Source organism: Pelodiscus sinensis, chromosome 4 (genome assembly GCF_052426305.1).
Source record: "Pelodiscus sinensis isolate ZL-2025 chromosome 4, ASM5242630v1, whole genome shotgun sequence".
In the NCBI taxonomy this organism is placed as follows: domain Eukaryota; kingdom Metazoa; phylum Chordata; order Testudines; family Trionychidae; genus Pelodiscus; species Pelodiscus sinensis.
The window spans coordinates 238,945-263,912 of record NC_143055.1 but is presented as its reverse complement, the minus strand read 5'-3'; the positions used below and the strand labels follow the sequence as shown (position 1 = coordinate 263,912).

Below are 24,968 nucleotides of genomic sequence, written 5' to 3'. Positions count from 1 at the left end.
TTTTCCTATGGGACTACAGAGTGATGTCACCACGTCACTTTGCATCCACAGGAACAAACCCCACCAACTCCCAGCCTGGCCCTTCCCAAGGCCCACATGGAGAGCAGAGGCTGCCTACGGCCCTTCCCTCCCTCAGTCCCCTTCCCAGTGGCGGGGGGAGAGCCGAGTCCAGTGCAGCTTGGGCCTGGCTCTTCATGGCTGCCAGGAGAGAAAGGTGGACCCAGCACAGCTTGGGCCCAGCCTCTCCCGGCGGCCCAGGGGAAAGCTGGGTGCAGCTTTGGCCTAGCACCTTTGTAGGGTTAAAGATGGTTTCAGAAAAAATACTGAACAACAAAAACATGCCAAGAAAAAGTTTGTTGAGCAAAAAAAACCAAACACCGTGGCCCCTTTAAAAACCATGTGGTGAGGCTTTTTGGCCCTAACAGGTGGCCAGCGGCCACCCGCCATCTTGCCTCCCTGCGCTGGACAGGCCAGCTCCCCGATAAGCATTTGGGTTGCAAGGCTGCCTCTGTATTGAGCCAGACTGCCCGGGATTTTCGCCTCCTGGCCGGGAAAAAATCAGAAAGTACCAGGCATTTTAGGTGTCCAGTATTTTCTGAATTTTTTTACCGGACAGGAGGCAAAAATAACGGACTGTTCAGTTCAATACTAGACACCTGGCAACCCTAGTGGCTGGGGGAAGAGCCAGGCCCGGCGCAGTCTTGGCGTAGCTCCTTCCAGAGGCTAGAAGGGGCATAGTGCCAGGAGCAGGTGGAGGACCCAAGAGCAGTTGGGGCGGCCTCAGGGCTGGGCCATCTCTGGTGGCAGGGGGAAGAGCCGGGGACCTCCCTGGTGATGGAGAGGTGGGTGTCAATGGGTGGGGGGGGAGAGCTGGGGTCAGGTGTCCTTGGCCCCAGGCTCTCCCCAGCCAAGAGATGGGTTGGCCAGCATAGTGAGCAGGGGGCACAGCCCCCTAGTAGAAAAAATAATAATATAAAATAAGCATTGTAAACACTGTATTCTGTGTTGTAACTGAAATCAATATTGAAAATGTAGAAAAACATCCAAAAATATTTAATACATTTCAATTCATTGTGTGAGCTAACTGCAATTAGTTAATCTTCGATATAATCACAAGTATATACAAAGGTGACTAGCAGGGTGTGACGGGGCAGCCCCGCCCCGCACTCAAGCCCAGGGAAACCACCTAGCGCCGGGGGCGGAGAGGGCCCCACCCACACAGCCCTACTGGGCATGCTCCGAGGGGAGCCAAGGTATAAAAGGCTGCTGGCCTGCTCAGAAGGGGCAGACCACGGCCTGAGCTGGAGTTAGCGCCCTGCCACCAGGCTCGCCCCCCAGCGATGGGGCTGCCCTCCCCCCTGTGACCCGGACACCGCTGACGCTGGCAGGGGCAGTGCCGCTGCAGCCCAATGCCCACAGGTGGGGCCGCCGGGGCGCAGGGAGCTGGGAAAGCCCCCGAGGGCTCGGAGCATTGCGGGGAGGAGCCCCCTGACCCAGTGCTGGAGCTGCCCGCTGCTCATAGGGCCCTGGGCCAGTGGAGAGGGAGGGCCAGTGGAGAGGGAGGGCCCGGCCCCCACCCCTCCTGCCCTGACCCCGGCGAGTGGGGAGCTCAGCTAGAGGACGAGGCTGCAGAGCTGGCGTACAGAGGACTAGGCCAGGGGCCTGTAATTCCCCTATCACAGGGGCTGGATACTTTGGGACTAGGCTAGGGGCCTGTAATTCCCCTACCACAGGGGCAGGATACTTTGGGACTAGGCTAGGGGCCTGTAATTCCCCTACCACAGGGGCAGGATACTTTGGGACTAGGCTAGGGGCCTGTAATTCCCCTACCACAGGGGCAGGATACTTTGGGACTAGGCTAGGGGGCCGTATTTCCCCTACCACAGGGGCTGGATACTTTGGGACTAGGCCAGGGGCCTGTAATTCCCCTACCACAGGGGCTGGATACTTTGGGACTAGGCTAGGGGGCTGTAATTCCCCTACCACAGGGGCAGGATACTTTGGGACTAGGCCAGGGGCCTGTAATTCCCCTACCACAGGGGCTGGATACTTTGGGACTAGGCTAGGGGGCTGTAATTCCCCTACCACAGGGGCTGGATACTTTGGGACTAGGCTAGGGGGCTGTATTTCCCCTACCACAGGGGCAGGATACTTTGGGACTAGGCTAGGGGCCTGTAATTCCCCTACCACAGGGGCTGGATACTTTGGGACTAGGCTAGGGGGCCGTAATTCCCCTACCACAGGGGCAGGATACTTTGGGACTAGGCCAGGGGCCTGTAATTCCCCTACCACAGGGGCTGGATACTTTGGGACTAGGCTAGAGGGCTGTAATTCCCCTACCACAGGGGCAGGATACTTTGGGACTAGGCCAGGGGCCTGTAATTCCCCTACCACAGGGGCTGGATACTTTGGGACTAGGCTAGGGGGCTGTAATTCCCCTACCACAGGGGCAGGATACTTTGGGACTAGGCCAGGGGCCTGTAATTCCCCTACCACAGGGGCAGGATACTTTGGGACTAGGCCAGGGGCCTGTAATTCCCCTACCACAGGGGCAGGATACTTTGGGACTAGGCTAGGGGCCTGTAATTCCCCTACCACAGGGGCAGGATACTTTGGGACTAGGCTAGGGGGCCGTATTTCCCCTACCACAGGGGCTGGATACTTTGGGACTAGGCTAGGGGGCCGTATTTCCCCTACCACAGGGGCAGGATACTTTGGGACTAGGCTAGGGGGCCGTATTTCCCCTACCACAGGGGCAGGATACTTTGGGACTAGGCTAGGGGGCCGTATTTCCCCTACCACAGGGGCTGGATACTTTGGGACTAGGCTAGAGGGCTGTAATTCCCCTACCACAGGGGCAGGATACTTTGGGACTAGGCTAGGGGGCTGTAATTCCCCTACCACAGGGGCAGGATACTTTGGGACTAGGCCAGGGGCCTGTAATTCCCCTACCACAGGGGCAGGATACTTTGGGACTAGGCCAGGGGCCTGTAATTCCCCTACCACAGGGGCATCATACTTTGGGACAAGGCTTCAGGGCCTGTGTACTGTGGACTAGGCCAGGAGGCCGTATTCCCCCTACTACAGGGGCAGGTACTTTGGGACTAGGCCAGGGGGCCATATGTCCCCTAAAAGAGGGGCATTGCACTTTGGGGCTAGGCCCAAGTGGGCTGAACTATGCCCTGGACAAGGGCGGCAACCCCAGTCGAGGGTGGGGGCCCCCAACACAGGGATTTTAAAATCATTGCATAGGAAGCTGTTCATTGATTAAATGAAATTCCTTCTAAACACTAGCCACAGAAAAGAATTAGAGATCCTGTCTCTATTAGGGCCGACAGACTTGCCTGGCCTCTAGGCAAGCTGGGGGGGGGAGGGGTATGGCTCTGTGGCCCCAGAAGAGGCAGGACCTCAATTGGAAGAGGTGGGGCAAGAGCTAGCCACCCTGGGTGCCGCCCAGGGCACCAGTGGCTACTGCTACCACAGTGGTGGCTGGGAGACCTGGGCCCTTTTGAATTGCCAAGCCCCAGAGCAGTTGCCCCTTTGTCTCCCTTCCCCCATTGGTGGGCCCGATCATTATTATTATTTTATTCGAACAAATGCCTGATGGAAAGGAGACATTAACTTGGAGGTGTGAAAAAGTAGCATTGCCTTGCTCAGCTATATGTAGCGGCCCATCCACCATGGGACCCAGCTACTAACTCATTTGCAACAGAGGCTGAGCGCTGGCAAGCCTGACAAAGTAGCTGCACTCTACTTGCAAGGGGGAGCTTTCCTTGCTATTGTATCTGGCAGGGAAATAGCTCCCTCCAGAACTGGCAGGTCTGCGAGCTCTACAGGACTAACTAACTGCTGTTTTTCCACTGCGGAATGGTGCCCCAGCATCACCCTTTGCTAGACTCTAGTCACTAGAGGGAGCTCTGGTGCTCAGTAAGTGTTTGTCCATCACTTAAGAGTGTCCTGTATTTTGCTGATAACCTGACTCTGTCTTTTCAATGCAAGTAAATGTAGAGTGTGAGGTGAACGCTGGGGCGGAGGGAGAAGCTGGATATAAGACATCTAGCTCCACAGCTTTGTGCAAAGAGCCAGTACTTCTCTTGGATCTCACTAACCCTAACCCTGGGATTCTGTTTTGCTGGGGAGTAAGAGAAAGGTCTCTGAAGAACAAACCAGAGCTCAACAGTAAGCTAGATTTGTGCTCCCAGTTCTTATTTATGATCTAGAACCCCACAATTGGGGCTCAGAGCCCCTTTTTCCCAGTACCAGAAAACCAGCTTCCAGGGAGCAGGAGCAAGCCTCGGGAAGTATTACCTTTGCCCTGGAGGCTGGGTTCAGGGCATGAGGCTCATTCTAGAGAGAGCAGTGAGCCATGTGAGGCTGCTGTGAGAATGGGGGAAAAGAGTCGTTTGGCTGTCGCCCTTCATGGCAAAGCCTGCTAGGAAAGGGGAATAGGCCAGGGGTTTGAAGATACAAACTCCTCACTTGGACAAGCGTAGGAAGACAGCAGGGAGAAGGAGGGAGGGGGATCCCTGAGTATGCCACTAGGAGGCAGGAAGTGTGGGCAGTGCAGGTAGGGGCTTCGAAAGTGGAAACTTGGACATATGACTAGGGAGGAGTATAAATATATTGCTCGAGCATGCAGGGGAGTTATCAGGAAGGCCAAAGTGCAATTGGAATTGCAACCAGCAAGGGATGTGAAGGGTAACGAGAGGTTTCTACAGCCATGTTAGCAATAAGAGGGTGGTCAGGGAGGGGTGGGACCTTACTGATTGGGGGAGGTAACCCAGTGACGGATGATGTGGGGAAAGATGGTAGGGTTACCAGATGGTTTAACCAAAAGTACCAAACATCTCCTCCTCCTCCCCCCCCCCCCCAAGAAAAACCCCAAAAAATTCTGTTGAGAGAAAAAAAAGGGGGGGAGACCAAAGTTGTTGAATGCAAAAAACAAAACAAAACGCAGCATGGCTCCTTTAAGAAATACTTTTGAGGCTTTTTGGCCCTAATAGGCTGCTGGTGGCCGCCCACCATCTTATCTTCCTGTGCCGGGCCAGACAGCTCCCCTGCAGAACCAAATAAGCACCCAGTGTTTTCGCCTCCTGGTTGGGAAAGAAAATCAGAAAGTACCACACAGTTTAGGTGCCCGGTATTGTCTGAACTTGTTCACCGGACAGGAGGCAAAACACCAGATTGCCTGGGTCACTAGCAGGCACCTGGCGACCCTGAACGCCAAAGTGCTCAGTGCTTCTTTGCCTTCACAGACCAAGTCGGCTCAGCACTGCTGCACTGGGCAGCCCCGGGGCGGGGGGGGAGAACCGGGGAAGAGCTCTTTGGAAAAGCTGGACACACCCAGATCCATGGGCCGGACTTAATGCATCCGAGGGTGCTGAGGGAGCTGGCTGATGCGGCTGCAGAGCCTTTGGCTGTTACCTTTGAAAACTCGTGGCGACTGGGGGAGGCCCTAGACCACTGGAAAAAGGCAAATGTAGGGCCCATCTTTAAAAAAGGGGAGAAGGCCAAAACAGAGTACTGCAGACCAGTCAGCCTCACCCCAGTCCCCAGAAAAATCATGGAGGGATCCTCAAGGAATCCATGTTGAAGCACTTGGAAGAAGGGAAAGTGATCAGGAACATGGATTCACCAAGGGCAAGTCGTACCTGACCAACCTGATTAGCGTCTATGATGAGATAACTGGCTTGGTGGACATGGGGAAGTCGGTAGATGAGATACACATTCTCAGTGCTTTTTTGTAAGAAAAAAGGTGCCGGTACCCCAGGCTGAAACGAGCCACCCTAGGAAAACAGGTGCCGGTACACACGGAGGAAATGCCATTCCTTTTCTGTGTGCTGGGAAAATAGCTGACGGCACGCTGTTCCGGGCCGTACCGTCACAAAAAAAGCACTGCCTTGACTTTAGCAAAGCTTTAGATACGATCTTCCACAATATTCTTGCCCGCAAGTTAAAGAAGTATGAATTGGCTAAATGGACTGTAAGATGGACGGAAAGCTGGCTAGACGGTCAGACCCAAAGGGTAGTGATCAAGGCCGGACAGAGGCATGGGTGAGCCGGGCAGCTGCCCAGGGCGCCAACCAATGGGGGGCGCCTGATGGCAGCTGTAAGGGGTGCGTGGTGTCCATTAGGTGCTGCGCACTGGCCCGCCTGCATCCCCACGGCGCCGGCCAGCAACGCCCTTCCCCCCCACGGTTGCGGGGCCCTACACGGCCCAGCGCGTGTGCCAGCAGCGACGACCGGGCTGGACTGGGCCGCGCTTACACCCGGGGGGTGGGTCCCGGGCTGTGCGCCAGCGGCCATAGCCGGGCCGCGCATGCGCTGTGCGCCCCAGGGGCAGGCCTGCTCACCATGGGGGGAGGGGCGGACCCACTCCCCACGGGCAGGCCCGCGCATGCGCCGTGCCCCTGGGGGCGGCGCTGCACGCCCGTGCCCAGGGTGCCAAAATGCCTCGGGCCGGCCCTGGTACTGATCAATAGCTTGATGTATGGTTGGCAGTCAGTATTGAATGGAGTGCACCAAGGCTTGGTTCTGGGATCAGGTTTGTTCAACATCTTTATTAATGATCGGGCTGAGTGGATGGATTGCACCCTCAGCAAGTTTTCAGATGACACTAAGGTGGGGGGAGAGGTAGATACGTTTGGAGGGTAGGGGTAGGGTCCAGAGTGACCTAGACAAGATTGGGCCAAAAGAAATCTGATGAGGTTCAACAAGGACAAGTGCAGAGTCCTGCCCTTGGGACGGAAGAATCCCAAGCATTGGTACAGGCTGGGGACAGACTGGCTAAGCAACAGCTCCGCAGAAAAGAACCTGGGGATTCCAGTGGATGAGAAACTGGAGATGAATTGATAGTATGTCCTTGTAGCCAAGAAGATGAAACACTAGAGGGTGGGGAAGCACTGGGATGGGTTCCATGGGGGAATCTCCATCCCTAGAGGTCTTTAAGTCCTGGCCTGACAAAGCCCTGGCTGGGATGAGTTAGTTGGGGTTGGTCTTTTCCATCCCTATGGTTCTGTGAGTCTGACAGCCTCAACTCCCTGAGCTTTAACCACTGCTGGACTGTGGCTGTGCTTGGGATTTTCGTTGCTGTGGGAGCTGGGCTGTATCTGCCTGCTGGGGCAGTAAACACTCTTTCATCCCACCACTCTGTGGCAGCGCAGAAGCATCCCGCTATTGCTGTAGATGTGGTTGTGCTGTGCGGCTAGTTGTCTCACAAAGAGATGATTAGTTCACTCAGTCTGTGGTTTTTCTGCTGAAATGTGCGCCGTCCCTGCTCTTGGAGCTCCCTTCAGCTCTGAACAGATGTATAGTTGGCATATGGTAACCATACATCTGGCAATGTCAGAACCTGTTTCTTGCCTTTAGAACTCAGCTCTTCATGTCCATGCTGAGTGACAGGCTAATAAGCTTTCAGAACAACATGAATTTCCCTGTTCCTTGCAAAGATGTTATGACATTGGTGCTGAGATGTGCACAAAGATGAGAAACTAACCAATCTCTCTGCAGCTCTTGCAGAAAGTGTGCATGCTGCATTACTTACTTTGTGACTTGGAGTTTAGACAGTGTTGTAGCTGGACAGGCTGCCATCTGGTATGGTGGGCTGGCATCATCTGTTCTCACTGTGACATCAGCTGCCCCAGGAAGCAGAGCTGGGCTAAGCAGTCTCTCCTGAATATCACATTTCACACATGCTACAAAGAAATTTGGCAGAGATGACTGGAAATAGAATCAGTAATAACACTGTATTTTACATCCTCCTTGTGGTGTACAAACACTGAACAATATTAGTTGCTGGCAGGCATCTAACAGGAAACAACCAATCCAAAGTATGGTACACCAGGACAACAATGTCTAGCTAATGAACTTTCTCAGCTCCCTCACAAGCTGGGTAATACTAATTCTCCCCATTGAAACAGGGGAGGAACTAACACGTACTTAGGCTGCGTCTGTACTGGCATGTGCCTTTGCACAAAAGATTTGCTTTTGTGCAAAAGCATCCATGAAGGTGTAGATGCTGTCTTGCGCAAGAAAGCTCCGATGGCCATTTTAAACATCAGCTTTTCTTGCACAAGAAATTAATATGGCTGTCTATACTGGCCTCTTGCACAAGAATACTTGCGCAAGAGGGCTTATCCCTGAGCGGGAGCTTCAGAGTATTTGCGCAAGAACCACTGATTTTATACATTACAAAGTCAGTGTTCTTGCGCAAATACTCACGGCCAGCGTAGACAGGCGGCAAGATTTTGCGCAAAAGCGGCCAGTCTAGACGCAGCCTTAGTGTTTAGGCATGTGCAGAAATGGTGCGGAGTCAGCTCAATAAAAGGCGCACAGTGTGCCAGCTGCAGAGCTCAACTTAGAAGCACCTTGTTCCAGGAACAGACCACTCTTCTCTAGACAGTTTCTCTCTCTTTGTAAATTGTCCACATAGGAGGAGGAAACAAAGAGCAAGACCGTGTCCTGTTTAGGATATTGATGAAATGGCTTTTGGAGATGGGCTAAAAAGAAAGGAAATCCTCTGAACAGCTGAAGGAAGGTGGAGTTGAGACAATACCCTAGCTCCATAGCAGGGTCTCAACCCATTCTTTCCCTTAGCACTTGTCTTGGTTGTTTCTCCTTTGGCTCTGAAGAACGATAGCCACGTAATCTGTGAGATCTTATCACAATGGTGACACTGGCACACATCCAAAGGGATCTTGCTTACGTAATGGCTGTAGGTAGCTTCTTTTCTCTTCTGGCCATGCAGCTAACCTCACTCTGGGCTTTGGCTCCCTTTCAAGGACTTCCTTGAAAAGCTACAGCTGGAATTCTTCCACTGATGTAGTGCTGTCTACACTGGAAATTAGTTTGGTTTAACTATGCTGCTCAGTGGCATGGATTTTTTTAATTCTCTCTCGGAGGGGTGAAAATGACCTAATTTTCTAGTACAGACCAGGCCTTTGCTCCAACAAGGCAGTGTATTAAGTGTGAGATTCAAAAGGAACAAAATCCATTTTTTAACAAACAGAATGAGTGCCTGCCCCTGCCTATAAATGCAGCTTTTGAAGACAAAGGCCTCCTAAATGAAAGGGCAAACCCAGCTTCTGAACCACCCATGCTAAAGGAAACCTGTGAGAGCGCATGCCACCCGCTTGGCCTCTGCTTGGGAGCTGCCCATGCAGTGCCTGTAGAGGACAGATGTGTGCTGCTGTGATGGCAACAGCATGTGGTGAATTTAAAACTGGCGCCGGCTCACACAGGCAGTGATGGGTAGAGCTCAGACTCCCATGGCAATGCAGGTGTGACCCTATGGCTAGTAATTGCTGGGGGGGAGCACCTAGTTCTGCTGCAATTAGAAGGAATTCAGATTTCCAGTCTTCTAATGACCACACATTTAAAACTAGTCTCTTGAGGGTGGGTGCTGGCTAGTAATGGGAGTGCTGCCCATGGTGGGGTGGAGGGCACTGGGAGACCAAAGTGAAACCAGTAAGGAAAATTGTGTTCCCTATGGATTGTTCTGTTTACTCCCACAAATGTGTAGCTGTTGGTAGCTCCAAATTTCAGCCACCTGTCAATTATTTCCGTACTATAAGAACAAATCAAACCATTTTGTAAGAGGAAACCTCTGTAGGCGTTGCTCTGGCTCCCACTAAGCACAACAGATGAGCTCAGGGCGTTTTGTTTCTATCCCAGCCAAACTTAAATCACTTATAAACTCATGAAAGTGAGAAAAATGAATGGTGAAGGGTTATTGGCTTTCCCCACACCACATGAACAGGTCACCTGACACAGTTTATGGGCAGCAGGTTTAACACAAACAAAAGGAAGTGTTTCTTCACTCCAAGCACGGTCAACCTGTAGGACTCATTGCCATGGGACACTGACAGCTGAAAGGTCAAAAAGAACGAGAGAAGTTCATGGAGGATGGGTCCTTCAGTGGCTGCTATCCAGGATGGGCTCAGGATGACCCCAAACCTCTGACTTCTAGGGTATGTCTACACAGCAACATTATTTTGGAATAACTAATGGTCTGGTAGCACTGTATAGACTAACGAAACATGTAGATGGTACCATGAGCTTTCGTGGGCACAGCCCACTTCTTCAGATGTTATTCCAAAATAACATAGTGCATATCTATACCACAAGCCTTTATTTTGAAATAATATCAGGCTGGAGGACTTCTTACTCTGACTCGTGGTAACCCTCATTTCATGAGGAGCAAGGGAAATCAAAGGAAGAGTGTTCTTCCTTCGACTTCCTGCTGTGCAGACAGTGTCAAAGCCGAATTAAGCTATTTTGACTTCAGCTACGCAATTGATGTCCGCAATAGAAGCTGCATAGCTTAGTTGGTCTTTAGCCTTGCTGTGCAAACATACCCTCAGAAGCCAGGAGGAGGAGATGTGTGGAGTCCCTCCAAGTGCTGTGTTCTGTACACTTTGGTATTGCCCACTGTTGGCAGACCGGATACTGGACAAGATGGACTAACGGTCTGACCCAGTGTGGCTGTTCTCTGCTACACTAAGGCACCTTTATACTATCAAGAGGCACATTTTGGGCAGCCCAGGCAGGGCAAATGCATAGCCATAGTAATGCAAATCTACAGCGCCAGAACGTAAGACTCGGCCCTGAGACATTTCAGTCCCAATGGAGACATCTCATACGCACTTGAAAATGGGGCATTCTAAAGCACCTGCCCTTCTCAGCCTCAACTATGGATTTAGCCACAGCCAGACTGTCACCTTACTGAGAGGCAGTGACTGTACCCCAGGGGGGTGATTCTACCGCACGGCCTGTCTGCTTGGTGTGCCACCGAGAGTCTTGGGGAGAGAAGATGAAATACTTAGATTTGTCCTGGGGGCAGTGACGTGACGGAAGCCTCCCGAGGGAAGCAGGAGATGGAGCTGCTCTCTGTCTGTGCCACGATCCTGAAGCCAGGTTTTAAAGAAAGTCTCCATGCTGACAACATCATTCCCTATGGTTTGAAGGTCGATGTCCATCCCCAGGATCACACTGTCTGCAGAAGGAGAGAATCATGGAAATTTAAGGCTGGCTGGGACACCCGCTCCTCCCCCGTGCTGAGGCAGGACCAAGTAAACCTGCCCCCCGACTCTCCCAGGTGGGACGAGTCCTCTGAACACTGAGCCTATGAGTCATCTGTGTTGTGGTCCCTCTGAGCAGCTGCACCAGTGTCCCAATGGCTAAGTACTTTCCTCACTCCCAGTTTGTTTCAGTGCACTTCACAGCCACCTTCTTTAGCCTCCTGGTCCCCTGGGGAGGGACATTCTCCTCACTGTGCGGCAGGGCTTGCTAAGCAATGGGAGCACAGGGGGTCAATGAGGAGCAATGTGGCCAGGGCTGGCCCACAACATTTTGGCACCTGAGGTGGGGAGCTCAAATGACGCCCCTATTCCTGTCGCTTGGGCCAAAACTTTGCAAGATCTCAATTCTGCCTTCCTCCTATTCTACGCCCCTCATAGTACTGCAGAGAGACTCCATCTGCACCAGCAGCAGACACAATTTTCTACACTCCGGGTCCTAGTGGTGCCCCCCCACAGTCTGGCACCTGAGGTGGCCGCCTCAATTCGCCCCATGGTAAGGCCAGCCCTGAATGTGGCCCACTTACTTTAGTTTGCGGGTCTGCACACCGAGTGATGGAGATCACTTACTGTCAGTTTTAAGCCAGGGTATCTTAGCATATTTTGGCCATATGAGCATCCGCACTGGCTCCTCTCACCCCTCTTTTCCTTACTAACCAGCAGAGGCTCCTGCTCAGAAGGGCCACCCTGGCCAGCACCATTTCACCCCACCGGAAGTGGGAGCACGCTTCGCTTAGCTAGATGGAAAATCTCTAGAGGAACTGCAGCAGCAGTCCATATGGCACAGCTGGAGACAGACTTGCTCCCAGGGGGCAGCAACTGTGCTGCAGTGGAGTATAGCCCTTCCTTCAGCTAAGGAGCAAAGCAGCCCCTTCCTGGTCAATGTTCTTTAGCAGTGCCAACAAGTCTGCAGGTGCGGCACAGCAGGCGGGTCTCTGCTCTGAAGTGCTCACAGCGCAGAGGTGCAATTGAAGGATAAGGGAGCTGCGTCACAAGCATGCCCAGCAGCCCATCTCCCGCTTTAGGAACCCTGCCTGGAAGGTTGGAGGGTCGAGGGTGCTAATGCTCCTCTCACAATCCACTGAGATGCTGGGGAATGCACCCTCCCCTCCCCGAAGGGGCCCCAGACACCTGGCCCCAGTGAGCGCTTCCTCTTGCCTCTGAAGGCTGCTGAAAATATTGTGCGGGTGAACACGCCTGAACTGTGCCTTTAGGAGTAAAACGCTAGTGATTGTGTGAGTTCCTCTCTGCAAAATACCCGGCACATGGTGCTCCAGGCAATCAGCCCCTCCCCAGGAAGCATGGCACTGGCGAATACTGCAGCTTCTCTCCAAGGATGCTGAGCACACAGGTTAATGGCAACATGGGCTCCTCCTTGATGGACATTGGTGCCACTGAGGGTGAGAGCTCCTTCCCGAGGAATGTGCCAGGTGTAAGAACATAAGACCAGTCAAACCAAAGGTCCATCTAGCCCAGTAGCCTGTCTGCCGACAGTGGCCAGCACCAGGTGCCCCAGAGAGGGTGGACCGAAGACAATGATCAAGCGATTTGTCTCCTGCCATCCTCCAGCCTCTGACGAACAGAGGCCAAGGACACCATTTCTATCCCCTGGCTAACAGCCTTTCATGGACCTAACCTCCATGAAATTATCTAGCTTCTCTTTAAACTCTGTTATAGTCCTAGCCTTCACAGCCTCCTCTGGCAAGGAGTTCCACAGGTTGACTACACGCCGTGTGAAGAAGAACTTTCTTTTATTAGTTCTAAACCTGCTACCCATTAATTTCATTTGGGCTACGCCTAGACTGGCATGATTTTCCGGAAATGGTTTTAATGGAAAAGTTTTCCGTTAAAAGCATTTTTGGAACAGAGCGTCTACATTGGCAGGACGCTTTTTCGCCATTTTAGCGATCGGGGCTTTTTTGCGGAAAACAAATCTCAGCTGTCTACACTGGCTTTTGCCCGAACGGGAGCAGCATAGTATTTCTGCAAAAAGCACTGATTTCTTACAGTAGGAAGTCAGTGCTTTTGCGGAAATTCAAGCGGCCAGTGTACACAGCTTGCAAGTTTTTCTGGAAAAGCGGCTGATTTTCCGGAAAAACTGGCCAGTCTAGACACAGCCTTGGTGTCCTCTAGTTCTTCTATTATGGGAACTAATAAATAACTTTTCTTTCTTCGCCCTCTCCACACCACTCATGATTTTATAGACCTCTATCATATCCCCCCTCAGTCTCCTCTTTTCTAAACTGAAAAGTCCCAGTCATTTTAACCTCTCTTCATATGGGACCAGTTCCAAACCCCTAATCATTTTAGTTGCCCTTTTCTGAACCCTTTCCAAGGCCAAAATATCTTTTTTGAGGTGAGGAGACCACATCTGTACACAGTATTCAAGATGTGGGCGTACCATAGTTTTATACAGGGGCAGTAAGATATTCTGGGTCTTATTTTCTATCCCTTTCCTAATAATTCCTAGCATCCTATTTGCCTTTTTGACCGCCGCTGCACTCTGTGTGGAAGTTTTCAGAGAACTGTCCACGATAACTCCAAGATCTCTTCCCTGATTTGGGTCTAGAGGACCCACAGGTTTTTTAGCAGTCTTCCTGCTTCTAATGTACTTTAAAACAATTTGTTGTTGTTGGTTTTTTTTTTAGTTTTTGGCTAGCTGTTCCTCAATCTTTTTTTGCTTTTCTTATTACATGTTTACACTTGATTTGACAGTGTTTATGTTCCTTTCTATTTATCTCACCAGGATTGGACTTCCACTTCTTAAAAGATGCCTTTTTGTCCCTCACTGCTTCTTTTACATGGTGGTTAAGAATCAGTTCCTCTCTGAAGAGCGCCCTGGCAAGAATCAGTTCCTCTCTGAAGAGTGCCCTGTGTGCACAGCATTAGTGGGCGAGTCCGCTGCTTGCACAACGTGGCCACTCATAGTCTCTGCTCTGCAAGATAGATTGGAGATGACTGTAGCTCTTTGGAAAACAAAGCACCAGGGAAGACAAGAGCTGCTCTCTGATCAATGGCATGTGCACACAGTGCTGAGCAATGGTGACTCCTCTTGGAATGACACTGGGTGTGCAAACAGGGAATGTTTTCTCTCAGTAAGCATACACATTGCCCTTTGCTTCTGGTTTAGCAAAGTGTCTGCCTTCATGCTGTGAGTGCGCTGGCAAAACGATTCGCCTTAGGAAAGGAAACTCAACGCTGTCCCTTACGGGATAGAAATGTGCAGCTGGCCCTGCCCTGGTATGGCAGCAGTAGTGAAATGACACTAAGTAATTATATTCTCAAAGAGCAACTACCTACAAAGAGCCATTTCCTGTTCAACTCTCTTCAAAGCATCAACTGCTGTTGGGTATTCCTGCTGCACAGAGAGGGCATGGTTCACCATGCCTACAGAGAATGTATTAGCTCTTTAGCTTCTACATTTGCTGTTTCTTTGAAAAATGCACAGATGGCTGAAGCACCTTTCTGGGACATAACTATTTACTCCACTCCCGTTCACAAAGGGTTGGGTAATGCTCAGTAAAAGTTCCACAAGAGTTAGATTAAGGTCCCAGGACAAGGATTTCACAAAACCAGATGACTGGACAACACAAAGGCAGATGGAATTCAGTGCTAATAAGTGCAAAGTGATGCACATGGAAAAATATAATCCCAGCTATAGATACAAAATAGCTGTTAACACTCAAGGAAGAGATCTTGGAATCATTGTTGATAGGTCCCTGAAAACATCTGCTCAAGGTGCAGTGGCTGACTAAAAAGCTAACCGAATATTGGGAATCATTAGGAAAGGAATAGATCAGGGATGGGGAAACTCAGGCCTGGAGGCCAGATGTGGCTCTCGGCTTGCCTTGATCCAGCCCTGCGGCTCAGGGCCCCTCCAGCATTCAGGAGCCTACACTGGTTCTCAAGTGTCCCTGCTGCCACCCTAGGGACTGGAACACACAAAATCTACTAGTCTGGTCCCCCGCTAGGTTCTGGTGTGTGAGGGGAACGTGAGGAGTGTCTTTCTCCTTCTCAGTTAGGGGCCACAGTGAAGGTTTCTTCCTGCTTCTCTCTTGTGTGTGGCCCTGACTGATTTTTCTGTGGGTCAGTGGCCCTAACCCAAAAAAGGTTCCCTATCCCTGGAACAGATAAGTCCAAATGCTATATTGCCTCTATATAAAGTCATTGTACGCTCACATCTTGAATCCTGTGTGCAGATCTGGTCACCCCATCTCAAAAGAGGTCTATTGGACTTGGAAAAGGTACAGAAAGGGCAACAGACAGAAATCATTAGGGGTGAGGAACAGCTTCCATAGGAGGAGAGATTAACATGACTAGGACTTTTCAGCTTGGAAAAGAAAATGACGAAAGGGTGGAGAGATATGTTAGATGTCTAGAAAATCATGAAGCGTGTGGAAAAATAGAATAAGGGAATGTTATTTATTCCTTCACTAATGTAACACAAGAAGCTGACCCAATTCAATTCATAGGCGGCAGATTTAAAACAAACATATTATTTTTTCTCAATCAGCTTGTGAAACTCTTTGCCGGGGGTGGTGGAAAGGACCACAACATATCGAGGTTCCAATAAGAACAAAATCAGTTCAAGGACAGCAGGTCCATCAGTGGCTACTAGCCAGAATGGGCAGGGATGGTGTCTGGCTTCTGTTTGTCAGAAGCTGGGAATGGGGGACAGGGGAGGGATCATGATGGCTGCCGCTTCCATTTCTTCCTTCTGAAGCGCCTGGCAATGGCCGCTGTTGGCAGACAGGACCCTGGGCTAGAAGGACCATTGGTCTGACCCAGTCTGGCCATTCTGATGTTCATCTAGAGCTGAAGTGTATCTGCCCCCTGCTGTAATCCACTAGCCCCCACTCCCTGTCCAGAGAGAGCACAAGAGTCCTCAGGGGGTCGGTGTCTCCACAGAGTTAGTAACACAGTGAGAATATACACTGACATAAGAACGGCCGTACTGGGTCAGACCAAAGGTCCATCTAGCCCAGTATCCTGTCTACCGACAGTGGCCAGCACCAGGTGCCCCAGAGAGGGTGGACCGAAGACAATGATCAAGCGATTTGTCTCCTGCCATCCCTCTCCAGCCTCTGACAACAGAGGCCAAGGACACCATTATATCCCCTGGCTAATAGCCTTTTATGGACCTAACCTCCATGAATTTATCCAGCTTCTCTTTAAACTCTATTATAGTCCTAGCCTTCACAGCCTCCTCTGGCAAGGAGTTCCACAGGTTGACTACACGCTGTGTGAAGAAGAAATTTCTTTTATTAGTTTTAAACCTGCTATCCATTAATTTCATTTGGTGTCCTCTAGTTCTTCTATTATGGGAACTAATACATAACTTTTCTTTATCAGCCCTCTCCACACCACGCATGATTTTATAGACCTCTATCATATCCCCCCCTCAGTCTCCTCTTTTCTAAACTGAAAAGTCCCAGTCGCTTTAACCTCTCCTCATATGGGACCCGTTCCAAACCCCTAATCATTTTAGTTACCCTTTTCTGAACCCTTTCCAAGGCCAAAATATCTTTTTTGAGGTGAGGAGACCACATCTGTACACAGTATTCCAGATGTGGGCATACCATAGTTTTATACAGGGGCAGTAAGATATTCTGGGTCTTATTTTCTATACCTTTCCTAATAATTCCTAGCATCCTATTTGCCTTTTTGACCGCCGCTGCACTCTGTGTGGAAGTTTTCAGAGAACTGTCCCCGATAACTCAAAGATCTCTTTCCTGATTTGTCATAGCCAAATTAGCCCCCATCATACTGTACGTATAGTTGTGGTTATTTTTCCCGATGTGCATTACTTTACACTTATCCACATTAAATTTCATTTGCCATTTTGTTGCCCAATCACTCAGTTTGGTGAGATCTTCTTGGAGTCCCTCACAGCCTGCTTCTGTCTTGACTATCTTAAACAGTTTGGTATCATCTGCAAACTTTACTACCTCACTGCTTACCCCTTTCTCCAGATCATTTATGAATAAATTGAAAAGGATTGGTTCCAGGACTGACCCTTAGGGTACACCACTAGTTACCCCTCTCCAATCTGAAAATTTACCACTTATTCCTACCCTTTGTTTCCTGTCTTTTAACAAGTTCTCAGTCCAAGAAAGGACCTTCCCTCTTATCTCATGGCCATGTAATTTACGCAAGAGCCTTTGGTGAGGGACCTTGTCAAAGGCTTTCTGAAAATCCAAGTATACTATATCTACTGGATCCCCCTTGTCCGAATGTCTGTTAACCCCTTCAAAGAACTCTAACAGATTAGTAAGACAGGATTTCCCTTTACAGAAACCATGTTGACTTTTGTCCAACAAATTATGTTCTTCTACATGCTTCACAATTTTATTCTTTACTATTGTTTCGACTAATTTGCCTGGTACTGAAGTTAGACTTACCGGTCTGTAATTGCCAGGATCGCCTCTAGAGCCCTTTTTAAATATTGGTGTCATGTTGGCTACCTTCCAGTCATTAGGTACGGAAGCCGATTTAAAGGATAGGTTACAAACCACAGATAATAGCTCAGCAATTTCCCATTTAAGTTCTTTTAGAACCCTTGGATGAATGCCATCCGGTCCCGGAGATTTGTTAACATTAAGTTTTTCTATTTGTTCCAAAACCTCCTCTAATGACACTTCAATCCGGGACAGTTCCTCAGATTCATCACCCACAAAGGACGGTGCAGATTCAGGAATCTCCCCAATGTCCTCAGCCGTGAAGACTGAAGCAAAGAAATCATTTAGTTTCTCCGCAATGGCTTTATCGTCCTTGATTGCTCCTTTTATAGCTCGATCATCTAGGGGACCCACAGGTTTTTTAGCAAGCTTCCTGCTTCTAATGTACTTAAAAAACATTTTGTTATTTCTTTTTGAGTTTTTGGCTGTTCCTCAAAATCTTTTTTTGCTTTTCTTATTACATTTTTACACTTGATTTGACAGTGTTTATGTTCCTTTCTATTTACCTCACTAGGATTGGACTTCCACTTCTTAAAAGATACCTTTTTGTCCCTCACTGCTTCTTTTACATGGTGGTTAAGCCACGGTGACTCTTTTTTAGGTCTCTTGCTATGTTTTTTAATTTGGGGTATACATTTAAGTTGGGCCTCTATTATAGTGTCTTTAAAAAGTTTCCATGCAGCTTCCAGGGATTTGGCTCTAGTCACTGTGCCTTTTAATTTCTGTTTAACTAACCTCCTCATTTTTGCGTAATTCCCCTTTTTGAAATTAAATGTCAGGGTGCTCGACTGCTGAGGTGTTCTTCCCACCACAGGAATGTTGAATGTTATTATATTATGGTCACTATTCCCAAGCGGTCCTGTAACGGTTATATCCTGGACCTGATCCTGCACTCCACTCAGGACTAAATCGAGAATTGCCTCTCCCCTTGTGGGTTCCTGCACTAGCTGCTCCAAGAAGCAGTCATTTAAGCCATTGAGAAATTTTATCTCCGCTTCTCTTCCTGAGGTGACATGTATCCAGTCATTATGGGGGTAATTAAAATCCCCCATTATTATAGAGTTCTTTATTTTGGTAGCCTCGCTAATCTCCCTCAGCATTTCTATGTCAGTATCGCTGTCCTGGTCAGGTAGTCGGTAATATATCCCTACTGCTAATTTCTTATTATTGGAGCATGGAATTTCTATCCATAGCGATTCTTTGGAACATGTTGATTCACTTAATATTTTTATTTCATTTGATTCTACATTATCTTTCACATATAGTGCCACTCCGCCACCCACCCGGCCTGCTCTATCCTTTCTATATATTTTATATCCCAGTATGATTGTGTCCCACAGATTTTCCTCATTCCACCAGGTTTCAGTGATGCCTATTATGTCTATCTCCTCATTTAATACGAGGTACTCTAGTTTACCCTTCTTATTAGTCAGACTCCTAGCATTTGTGTACAAGCACTTTAAAAATTTGCCACTGGTTATTTGTCTGCCCTTCCCTGATGCATTGGATTCCTTTGTATGCGGTTGTTTGTCAGCTCTGGCCCATGGTTTGCCCTCTCCCCTCCTCTCTTTCTGACTACAGCTTAGAGAATCTCTATCAACGGATTCTCCTCTAAGAGAAGTCTCTCTCCGATTTACGTGCATCCCCGCACCAATCGGCTTTCCCCTATCTCTTAGTTTAAAAACTGCTCTACGACCTTATTAATGTTTAGTGCCAGCAGTCCGGTTCCACTCTGGTTTAGGTGGAGCCCATCCTTCCTATATAGGCTCCCCCTCTCCCAAAAGTGTCCCCAGTTGCTAATAAATCTAAACCCCTCTTCCCTACACCATCGTCTCATCCACGCATTGAGACTCTGAAGCTCTGCCTGCCTACCTGGCCCTGCACGTGGAACTGGAAGCATTTCCGAGAACGCCATCATAGAGGTCCTGGATTTCAGATTTGACGTGTGCAGGCTGCTCGGTTCCCTTCAGCCACTTGCCGCACGATGTCAGGACATGTTAGTGTTAGAGCTGAGTGGGTCCCATATTGATTTCATTTTCTTTCTTTTATATGGGAATTAGATACAGTGCTCCTGTCAGCTACCTGCCACGCTGTCTGCCAAGAAAGTAGTTTTCCAGTGCCTTGGTAGCCCCTGGATAGAGATGTGTGGGGGAGGGCAGATGGGGTTGATTTCTGCCCCCTCCCATTTGGTACTTGGCTTGTACCGAGCATGCTCAGTAACACTGCTGACACCTCTGTCATCAGTCTTTCCCCCATGCTCTCACTCTTTCCCCCCACATCATGGCATGCACAGGTCAGCCCCCCTACCAAAATCTGAAACAATGCCCCTGGCTGGGGGCTCCATGGCAGCAGGGCTGTGAGTGAACTGGCTAGCAGCCCTGGCCGTGGGGACTACTGAATGATCATGTAACCACTACAATGTGATGTGGTTACCTGATGATTAAATTAATTGATAGCTAACATCCCTATGGGCGGCAGGGGGTAGGAGATGCTGGCAGGGATGCAGGAGTGTGGGGGCTGCAGGAATCAGGGCAGGGCCTTGAGAGGTGGGGGGAGGGCTCAGCACAAGGGTGGGGGATGCAGGAGTCAGAGCAGGGGGACTCTGGGCAGGAGCCTAGGGCATGGGAGGGCTCAGTGCAATGGGTTGGAGGCAGAGGGAGAGTGTGGGGAGCTTGCAGCTGGAAATGCAGCCACTGTGCTGCCCGGATCTCAGATCTCCAGGGACCACGGTGCTGACTGGGACGGCAGGAACATCGGTGCTGCCCAGCTGCTTGAGCACTGGGAGTGGCCAGGGTGGTGACCATGCTGCCTGGCTGCCCAAGCACTGGGGCAGGAGTCTGGGGACACCGTGGCTGTGCTGTCCAGGGTCTGGGGGTGCCAATTTGGCTCCACTGGGCAATGATCCCACTAGCCCTTTCCATCCATGCGTGGAATACGTTTTATGTGCAGTGAAGCGTGTGCGAACATGCACCACCAGTAGACAAAAAAAGCCTAGCTGTGGGAGCTCTGCTAATCAACTGGGCAGCATCTGGATCTGTCTTGAGCAGCTGCCCAAGCGCTCATCTTACAGAGAACACTGCTGCAGGGACCTTGCTTCCCTGCCCCCCAGCGCTCTGGCGCTGGTACCATGGCCATGGCGGGGGGTGGAGCCCTGCCCCTGGCCAGCCATTCGTACCAGTGCACTGCACAGGGGAGCACTGGCCTACTTTCACCTTTGCTCAGAGCCCAACAACAAAACTAATCATGTCCTGCCCAGCTAAATAAGGGACTCTAACTGAGATCCTCTCTTAAAAAAGGGACACTGATAGGTTTTGGTATAATTATTCCTCTTTAGACTGTATTATATCTGAATTTAACTCCTCTTTTACGTATCTTAGGTAACAGATTTCAAACTTTGGCACATACTTCAGTGTGTTTGCCCAGGGTTCTACCTGTGGATCCAGTAGAGAAGGAAGTTGGCACATAAGGACTGCTAGAAGGGTAAGTGTCCACTGGATTAGATAATGTCTAGATGTGGTGAGAGGCTTGCAGGGTGGCAGTGGTGAGAGACAATGAGAAGCCAGCAGGCAGGTGGCTAGTGGCCAGCAGAATGGGTGAGATGCCTCTTTCTCCCCCCCCCCCCTTCAGGATGGGAGGTGAACTCTGCAGATGCATCTCTGACCAAGGGCAGCGACTGGGAGTGGGATGCACAGAGGGACAGGGCATGTGAAGGGGTGTAGCCAGACATAAACCCCATCTTGTTCTCCCCGCCCCCCAGAGAGCAAGAGAAAGGCAATCAGTCTTTGATGCTCTGGGAATGCAGGTGTGCTGCCTGTCCCTGACTCTACCATAAACAGAAACCAGACAGTAAATGGGCTAGCTGACAACCCGGGGCCTCCCGTCGCCCTGATGGCTAGTACCAGTAATTGACACGCCTGTACTGTCCCAGGAGAGGAATCTTCGCCCATCACATACCAGAGGTGCCCATTGTCTTCATTTTCCCAGGTGTGAATTATGCTTTGCACCCTTCGTGGGAAACTTGGTGTTCAAAGCCATTTTTCCTAATTGGCCACTTGAGACCAGGAAGAAGCCTATGTGACACAAGGGGTATAAAGAGGGGTTCAGTAGCCCACCCCATTTGAGCTCCAATCATCTACACCTGCTGGCAGGTATTGATTGTGTCCCGAGGTCTGTGGGACGCCCAACCTCACCCTACTTCTTCCCGAGGGATTGAGAGAAAGACGCTGGTCCCGCCAAGTCTGGAACGCAGGGGTGAGAATATATACCTGCTAGTGTCTATTTTGCATGCATTTAATAAGAGCTCAGAGAACCAAAAGGGTTTCATGGTACCTGTAAGTGACTTATTAGTGTAATTTCTGTCCTGTCCTTTGTAGTGGCTGTGTTATCTGTAACACAGTAGTAGCATTTAACAGCTAAGTTTACCCTGTAACAATAAAATAGTAACTGTTTAAGCTTTAACCTGACTCCTATAGTTGCTATAACAGAACCAAGCACAATTTAAAAGAACTTCAGCCGGTCATAAGGGACAGGTATAGGAAGAGCTTGGGCATTTGGATTGTCACTCCCAGGTGACAGATCCATTGGGGCATCTCTTAGTCTTCCCCAGACTGCCCGCTGCGAAGGGATCCTGTATTCTAGCAGCTAAAATCTGAGATGTAATAAGCTCTTCCTATAAACTCGGGGCGTCTGAGAGCCTGTTGGCTGCCCTCTGTGACGGGACCCCGGTCCTAGCAGTAAAGTCACAGACATTAAACCTCTTCTCAACACACACACACACTCTGCCCTGACCGTTGGCTGACAAGGGGACACTGAGGTCCAGCAATGCAAGAACCTGAAAGGAAAAGTAAACTGCCCAACTTACATGGGGTGGGGCCATTACTCGTCGGTTCTGTTTATGAGCCCTGTGTGTGGCGGTTTCCCAAATGAATACCAAGTTACTTTCCTCCCTTTTATTACAGGTTTCTTTTCCCCACATAGACTCTGCTTGCAAGTGGGGACCATGGCCTCTCAGAGGCGCCCAGAGGGTCTGTGCGACTGGGTGGGGGCTCAAACCTATTCCGTGTTGGACGGATGGAGAGGGACCCCTAGAGATTAAGCTAGCTTGTGTCACGAAATTGAGCTGTGGTGCTGTCATCCTAAGTAACTCTTTGAATCTCTTGTGTAGAAGAGTGCCCACTCCTATTCACTACGAAAGCAGGAAGCTACAAACAGGAATGAAAAGGGATTTCTGGTTCTACAATTTCTTATTGTTATTGCTTCAATTTCCATAGCTGAGAATGCCCCTAGAGATTAGGAGGAAGCCTGCACTAGCAGTACAGCCAGCCAGCCAAAATGACATTTAACCCCTGAGGGCTAGTCACTCCTCGAGCCCCACCCAGTAAGTTGTGTTATGTGCCCTTGGTAGCAGAAAATCTGGAACTAGTGCAAGTCACCCACAGCCCTCTTTGCCAAGAGACCAGGAGCTAGCTGGTGTCACCCAGACAATGGGAGGGCAGCTGGAGAAGTAATACAGAGGAGGGCACCCCAGGAGTGGACTGATTCAGCACATCCTCTGATTAGGCTCTGAAGATGAGGCTCCAAGAGAGCCCAGGCATGAATTCAAGCTGCCCACCCTCTTGGGAGCCTCCCAGGGAGTTCAGTGGTAGGAAACTTGCCTGCCTTTCCTTGAATGCCTCTGTTAGCTCAGCAACGTCCCACCTGCAAGATTGGTTACATGTGTGCCACCGACAGCAGCAGCCACTGACATATTACAGGGCATCTGGTGATTGGATTGCTTGCCAAATAGGTAACCGATTGTGCTTCCTCTCTGCACTCACCATCACTGCTGAGCTCTGGCTCCGCGCGCATGCACCACTCCACATTCGCTGACTCCAGCAAGTCTCCAGATGAGATCTCTACGATCTGCAGTTTCCGCAGACTCACCAGGTCTATCTCTCTCAGCCCCGCTTCCAATTGTTTCACCACATCTTTGCCTGGCTGACTAGTCAAAACTGTAATCTGAAACAGAAGCCACAGACATAGCTAATGCAGTAACTACCTCCCACTGCCAGGGCTACCAGAGGTACTCAGACCCAGCAAGTGTTGAGCTGAGTATAGCAGCTAGGGAGCGCCCCTCTAGTGGGACCCTCTGTGCAAAGCAGATGCAAAGGCATGTGGTAAAATTGAGTTTAATTTAAACCAACCTGAACTGGATGTGGGAATTGTAATTTTATTACTGTTGCCACCATGCTATGCAGGGAGCACAAAGAGGCCCAGGTAATAGCAGATGGTACGGGAGTTATTATTGTTAAATGCTGATGTAACCTCATTTTGCAAAATGGCCCTGTTGTCAGTTCTTGTGATTGATTTTAAGTCTATGCGAGTCGGTGTGTTTCCTTACCATCAAATCCTCAAGTCAGGGGATTGCATTTACAATTCAAAACCATCTGGACAAACTAGAGAAATGGTCTGAGGTCAATAGGAGGAAGTTTAACAAGGACAAATGCAAAGTGCTCCACCTGGGAAGGAACAATCCATTTCACACACACAGAATGGGAAGTGACTGTCTAGGAAGGAGTCCTGCAGAAAGGGATCTAGGGGTCAGAATGGACCGCAAGCTAAATATGAGCCAGCAGTGTGACACTGTTGCAAAAAAAAGCAAACATGATTCTGGGATTGGTCCTGCCTACAGCAGGGAGCTGGACTTGATGACCTTCTGAGGTCTCTTCCAGCTCTATGGTTCTATGATTCTATGGGATGCATTAACAGGAGTGTTGTGAGCAAGACACGAGAAGTCATTCTTCTGCTCTACTCTGCGCTGATTAGGCCTCAGTTGGAGTATTGTGCCCAGTTCTGGGCACCACTTTGGAGAAAGTCCAGAGAAGAAACAACAAAAATAATGAAAGGTCTAGAAAACATGAGCTATGTGGCAAGGCTGAAGGAACTGGGCTTGTTTGGTTTGGAAAGAGAAGACAGGGGACATGAGAGCAGTTTTCAGGTATCTAGAAGGGTGTCGCAGGAAGGAGGGGAGGGGAATTGTTCTCCTTGGCTTCTGAGGGCAGGACAAGAAGCAATGGGCTTAAATTGCAGCAAGGGAGGTTTAGGTTGGACATTAGGAAAAAGTTCCTCTCAGGGTTAAGGATGTTAAATATTGGTTAATTGACTAGTCCATGGAATTTCTGAGTTTGGAGCCTCTGACGGGATCCTGACTGGCTTGGCCAAGAGGCTGTCAAGTGATAGCACTTCAGGTGCCCCTCCCCACACTGCTGCGCATCTCCTGCCGTTTGCCTTGGAGCTGGCCCTCCCCTGGGGAGCCACCTGCTTTCTGTGCAGAGCAGGGAAGGGGGGGGCTGATGTCAGGGTGCCCCCTCTCCCACCCTGTATTCTGTCGCCACAGACGCACAATAGAGCTTAGAATGGAGGGATGCTGGCTACTGTTGAGAGTGGTGCAGGGCCA

General features: G+C 49.9%; 1 protein-coding gene across 1 annotated transcript in view; it reads right to left on the bottom strand.

The window, feature by feature from the left end:
- The window catches only part of M1AP (meiosis 1 associated protein), a 74,551-nt gene that overhangs the window by 22,081 nt on the left and 27,502 nt on the right, over positions 1 to 24,968 (bottom strand). The window contains exons 3-5 of the mRNA XM_025184314.3: positions 23,350 to 23,530; positions 10,820 to 10,993; positions 7,544 to 7,694 (exon numbers count right to left, since the gene is read on the bottom strand). Of these exons, the coding sequence (XP_025040099.3) occupies positions 7,544 to 7,694; positions 10,820 to 10,993; positions 23,350 to 23,530 (506 nt within the window). The remainder of the gene's footprint in view (positions 1 to 7,543; positions 7,695 to 10,819; positions 10,994 to 23,349; positions 23,531 to 24,968) is intronic.